This window comes from Alosa sapidissima, chromosome 15 (assembly GCF_018492685.1).
Source record: "Alosa sapidissima isolate fAloSap1 chromosome 15, fAloSap1.pri, whole genome shotgun sequence".
Classification (NCBI taxonomy): domain Eukaryota; kingdom Metazoa; phylum Chordata; class Actinopteri; order Clupeiformes; family Clupeidae; genus Alosa; species Alosa sapidissima.
This window is the reverse complement of record NC_055971.1, coordinates 16,838,861-16,844,957: the sequence shown is the minus strand read 5'-3', so window position 1 is coordinate 16,844,957 and position 6,097 is coordinate 16,838,861. Positions and strand designations below refer to the sequence as shown.

The following is a 6,097-nucleotide window of genomic DNA, read 5'->3' as shown; positions in this document are numbered from 1 at the left end:
AATGGGTTGTGTAGTAGGAAGTGTGTCATTTTATGCTCCAGTCCCTCTCAGAAGGGGCTGCTCTAACTTGAGTGGGGGCCTCTATGTTGCAGGAAGCTGCTGTGAGTGTGTGGGTTGTTATTGTTCCTATGTGACTAGTTACAGAGGTAGCCATCATTTCTAAACTGCTGATCTTCAGACGTGGTGCGGTTCTACACTTTCCAGACACAGACATGAATATGGCCTGAGACACGGCTCACTTCTTCTTCAGGAACTCTGTTTGGTTTACGTCAGACATTTCATTCTCCTACTTGCATTGCAGCAATACAACAAAAAAGAGAGTGTTTGTTTGACAAATGGAACAGAAGTTTGTATTTCTCTTGTGGGCAGCTATGCACATTGATTCCATACAACAAAACCAGATGATATTTGCACAGCATATCAAATAAACAAATTATATTTGCTCTTCGACAGACAAGTCGTGCTCACTCTTTGCATCCAAAAAAAATGACAACTATCAATTTGTCTGGAAATGGATATGCATGGACGCTCTTGTGGAACGTCTATGATCTACATCAGATGGAGAGTACACTCCTAGAACATCTACTGGCTGTGCAGCTGAGAGAGAGAAAGAGAGAGAGAGAGAGAGAGAGAGAGAGAGAGAGAGAGAGAGAGAGAGAGAGAGAGAGAGAGAGAGAAAGAGAGACACTTAGTGAAGCATCCTGTGGCTGAAGGCATGACTGGCAACCAGACTTGGCCGCCCACAACTGCAAAGCCACGGCATAATGTGGAGGATAGCAGTGCCACAGCCACAACAGCCGGGAGATGGAGGGACAGAGGGCTGGTGGTGGAGGGCAAAAAAGAAGAGGGGGATGAAGAAGAGGACAGGGAACAGGGAAAGAGAAATATAAGGATGACAAGGGAGAATATAGAGGAGAGAAAGAGAAAGGTAACAAAGGAGGAGAGGGAAGAAAGGGAAGAGGTGAGAAGGAGAGAAAAGAGTGTAGATGCCAGAAATGAGGATGTATAAATATTTAGATGTAGAGGGAAAATAAGAGAGAGATAAGAAGGGAGGAGAGAGAGAGAGATGGGAAGGGAGGAGAGAGAGAGAGATGGGAAGGGAGGAGAGAGAGCAGGTTACCTGAGAGCACAGGAGCATGACCAGCTCCACCACTGAGGTACTGGACTTCATACACACCAGACCTGCAGGAGCAAACAAGGGCAAGGAGTCAGGATGAGCGTACACACACACACACACACACACACACACACACACACACACACACACACACACACACACACACACACACACACACACACACAACCAACAAGAAAGCAGGCAAAATAACAGACTTCCATATGCAAAGGCCTTTACTGTTGTAATTGCATCCTACATGCAGAGGTGGGCTTGGAGAATGATGGACTTTTTTTCCTTAGTGGACTGTCTGAGTGGGTGAGCTCATACTTGTCCTTCTCTGTGGGTCTCTGAATGTGTCTGAAGTAGGTAAAGGTCAGCCCTGCCATTGCCTGGCTACAATCGATGCAGCTCACATCCTCTCCGCCCCTCGAAACTCTCTCTAAAAATACCTGATGAAATAAACAACTTACTCAGCCTGACAGTCGGGTCAAGACACTTAGTACTGGGTCTTAAAGCCCACAGTATGTGCTATTATTTCAAATCTATCATGATGTATATGTCAGTGGGATATATGACATTAATCTGATGAGCAATATGCTGCAATATAAACTTTTTGCTTTTGTCTGTGCTTAATCAAAGTCATCTGGTGGTAACGTAGCTCTTAGTCAGCATGACTACAATCCAGTCTAAACATAAGAAGCAAGCAGCAAGGTCATCTTTGATACAGTGCTTCGATACGGACCTCAAATGGATGTTGCGTATGAGATAACAATCAGCAAGGAATCCGTGTTCACATGACAGGAGGGAATAAAGGTCATGAAAAAGTGATGAGAGGAAAGGAAGAGAGAAGAGAAAGAGAAAAAGAAAGGAGAGAAGAGAAAGGAGAGAAAGGATGAGAAAAGAGGTGAGGGAGTGCTGAAAAGGCTTTCCTGTCAGAGCCCTGGCGCGATGGGTAGAAAATGGCAAAATCCAATGAAAGTGTTTACTGCGCAAGGGTTCTCAATAATATAGGGAAATTGCCACCCAAGACTATTTATGTCACTTTATTGGCCAGATTCATGCTAACTCACAAGTAAAATTACCACTGCAGAATCTTACAACATAATTCCTGGGTTTGAGAATAAATTCTTCCTGTGGTGAAGATAGACGAAGATTAAGGGGCGGGCAGTGTTTTATTGAATGTACACAACAGTGACAAAAACCCTGACCGGGACACAACTCTGACTTCCTCCTCTGTCATCGCCCGGCAAGCTCTCAGCCTGGCACCTCGCCTTAAACACAGGGTGCATGCACAGTTCAGCATACCAGAGCCCCCAGATTAGCAGAGCCAGTCACCCTGGAGAGCACCACAGTTAGTAAAAACGTCCGGGGTCGCCGTAAATCTACCCCCCGAGGGGGTAAACTGAAGAGCAGCACGTGGGGCAGATAACATGCATTTTACACGGGGGCACATCCTCATATCCCCCCCCCCCACCCGCCCCACCACCACCACATCCCAAAGCCCCAGCATCATTCACGAAGACGCGCGTGAGAGGGATGCATTATGTGGGCCGAGGTGGCTGGAAGATGCCTTCCCTATTTCATCCACAGGCTGACCCCATGACCCGTGACCTCAGGGGGGGTCATGCTCTCACTGGACGCTGCTATAAGTCAGCGGGCTGTCTGACACGCTGCCGTCACGTGACTCCAGAGGGGCCCTGGCCGCGTGCGGCTGGACAAACCAGAGGTTGTCTTTTTTTTTTTTTTTTTTTTTTAATTGGACGCTGGACTTGCGACTGACTATACACAAGAGTGTGTACACAAATGCCCTTTTACCAAACCAATGACCACTTCTGCTACAATATGCATGACCCAATGCGTTACACTAAATGACCCATTAATAAGAGCCTGATGTTAACTGCCATGTCAGAGTGCAAGTGGCAGGGTGGGGCGGGGTGGGCAAGAGCCACTTCCCGTAAGGAGCAGGCAAGGGTGAATGCGGCATTGTGGGAAGGCCAGAGCCTCCCCTCTCCAACAAGCTTGTTGGTTAGACTGACGATGTTGACAGAGATTTGGAGGGTGGGGTGGGGGGGGGCAGTTAGAGGCCGGTGGGGGTGGGGGTGTTGGAGTCTCAACAGAAGCGCCCAGTGACAACAGGCGCAGTGTTCACCCCTCTGGACAGGGCGGCGGCCTCGCCCCACGCTCCGCGCGCCCACGGTGGGACATACGCGTCACTGCTGCCCGTATGTCTGGAGGAGCAGGGGAGGTGGTGGCGCTGGGAGGACCGGGGAGTTGGCAGAGGGCAGGCAGGCCTCGACCCTGAGTAATCTGGGGGGTGATGGATGACTGGTAATTACTGGTAAATGGAGGGGCCTATGTACTTCCACATAGTATTTCAGCTGAGGAAGGGGGCCAGACTTGAGCTGGGGGGGGGGGGGGCTGAAGAGAAAGAGAGAGAGGGAAGTTGGAAAGAGAGAGAGAGAGAGAGAGAGAGAGAGAGAGAGAGAGAGAGAGAGAGAGAGAGAGAGAGAGAGAGCAAAACAGACAGAGAGATTGAGATGATGTTCTTCTCCTATCCGGGGCAGGATGTGTGGGGTTCAAGTGGTAAACAAACTCCCCCAGTGAACCCTGGAGACTGACAGCAGGGCCAGTGTGATCAACCCTCCACACATTCAGCATTCACACGACTGTGGCCTCAGAGGTGAGTCTAATGACTGGCTGACCCATGGAACGGACTCTTCCAGAGTCTTATATGTCTGACAGACCAATCTCAACCCCAGTGACAATATGAGGATGGTAACCAATGCAGCGGAGAGGGAGTGAGTGTGTGTGCGTACAAAGTGTGTGTTACCTCCCTTTCACACTGGCTGTGTGAAGTTATCCCTGTTGTGAGGGGGACATCTTGGGTGTTAAGTGTAAAGATTGGCTGCTTCTGTCAGATAGACAGCGACTCCTCACAGATAGAGGTGCTGAGATCACACTTATATTCACACGTGTCAAAGCCCTGACGTTCTACCGCACGCCTCTCCTCACACCAATCCTTGGCCCCTGAGGGTACGTGCCATCTCTGCATGTGAACCTTGTCTTGTGAGATGTGTGTGTGTGTGTGTGTTTGTATGAGTGTTTTTCACAAAGGTTTATTTATTGTGATAATGTGTGTGTGTGTGTGTGTTGGATGGTTGTGTATGTGTGTGTTTCGAATGGCTGTATGTCTATGATATGCCTGTGTGAAAGAGATTGTGCTTGTGCACTGAAACCTTCTGTAGGTGTGTTTGTGTAAAACAAGACAAAGAAAAGCCAACAGAACAAAGCCGGGGCTTTTTATATCAGCTACATATTCATTCCATAATAGTTCAATTTTTAGGTCTAAATATTTCCAACATTGCATTTTATACCAGTATATCATACAAATGATAATTGAGTTTTCTGGTCTCTATGTTGACTGATATTATGATGTTTTTTATGCTGGTAAGCCTGACTTGAAGACTGACTGACCAATGAAGACTGACTGACCATGACTGACTGACTGATAAAAAAGTCTTTATTTGTGAGGAGCTGTAGGGAGACATAAATAACAAAACAAGGCGTGTACTGATTTCAGTTTCGGACACAAAAGCGAGGATTTGGCTCCTCGGCAGGAATCCAACGAACCCAACCCAATGTCGGAGCAGCTGAACTTTCAGTGAGTTATCAGTCCTTCTCCAAGAACCACTGGGACTTTCCAAAATATGGCGTACTGTATGCGCCGGACAATAAACCTAACAAGAATGTTTGGTTTGTAATCTGGCGTCTTCATCGCTGTGTATTTTTATCTAGATGCTTGTCATGTATAATCCAACTTCTAATCTTCCTTCAGGCTGTCCCTACGCCACTCCGGCTAACTGTAATGCCACCTAATCTTCAGCCTCCTACTGTTAGGTACTTCAAAGTTACTGCTTTTTTGCGGATGCTTTTGCGGTGTCGGCTCCATCTATAAAAGAGGTGATAAAGTCTGGCGTTCTTTTCTAGCGTGCGGTTTTCTTTGCCGCTTAGAACAACCTTTTCCCCTTCTCTCATGTGGTGCAGTGATGCCCTATCTTCAGGTTTTAATATGGATGTTTGCATGCAAGTTTATATGTTGTGAGATGGCAGGATGGGAAGAGGATTTGGTTATTTTCAAAAACAGAGGTGTGGCCAACCAGTGTTTTTGCTATCTCCGTCCCTCTCTCTTTATGATATTGTGAATTGTAGTGTCTAAACCATGGCATGTTTGGCTGACAAGTTTAGTAGTACCTTGGCCAAGAATATGATATGTGGGAGTGAGATTTGTAGGCCAGATATGCAGTACAAGGAAACAGACCAGACTGAATGTTGGGAACATTTTGAAAAAGTTTTCACGTCTGGCCAAAAAGTGTCTCTGGATTTCTAACCCAGCCAAGATTTAGTTCTTAAATAACAGAACAAAACATTATCCATAATAATAATAAAAAAAAACACTCCACTCAACGCTAACATTATTTCAAGACATGACATGGTCCATTTCGACAGCTATTAAAAGGGGGGAGAATTTTGATTGCACGTCACATCAGCTCGTTTGCCTTTGCACTAATTAGCCAATGAAATTGACACCTCGGTGCGGACTGACGCCGTTAAACCAACATGCGGGCGAGGAGATCTGGCAGGAGAGCTGTACTTTCCAAGCGGGATCACGTATATGGGGTGGACTAATGACAGCTAGCTGGCCGCCGCGCCGCAGAATAAAAACAGTGTTCTGGGGTCTGGGCATCAACACGTCTGAGTGTTCCTTATATTAACAGGCCCGCTCCAGCCATATGACCCTGTGTGTGTCTGTGTGTGTGTGTGTGTGTGTGTGTGTGTGTGTAGTGCTGTAATGTACTGTTATGTAGTGGTCTGCCCACAGCAATATATGGAACACACACCCCAAGCACAGATTAACAGACAGACAGACAGACAGACAGGCAAACACACACACACACTCCTCTTGAACAAACTGCTATTGAG

The 6,097-nt window shown here is 47.0% G+C and overlaps 1 protein-coding gene across 7 annotated transcripts in view; it reads right to left on the bottom strand.

Annotated features, from left to right (window-relative positions):
* The window catches only part of LOC121683409 (neurobeachin-like), a 284,145-nt gene that overhangs the window by 130,791 nt on the left and 147,257 nt on the right, over positions 1-6,097 (bottom strand). For all 7 annotated transcript variants that reach the window (XM_042063032.1, XM_042063026.1, XM_042063027.1 and 4 more), the window contains one exon: positions 1,121-1,182. In XM_042063032.1, coding sequence (XP_041918966.1) covers positions 1,121-1,182 — 62 coding nt within the window. The remainder of the gene's footprint in view (positions 1-1,120; positions 1,183-6,097) is intronic.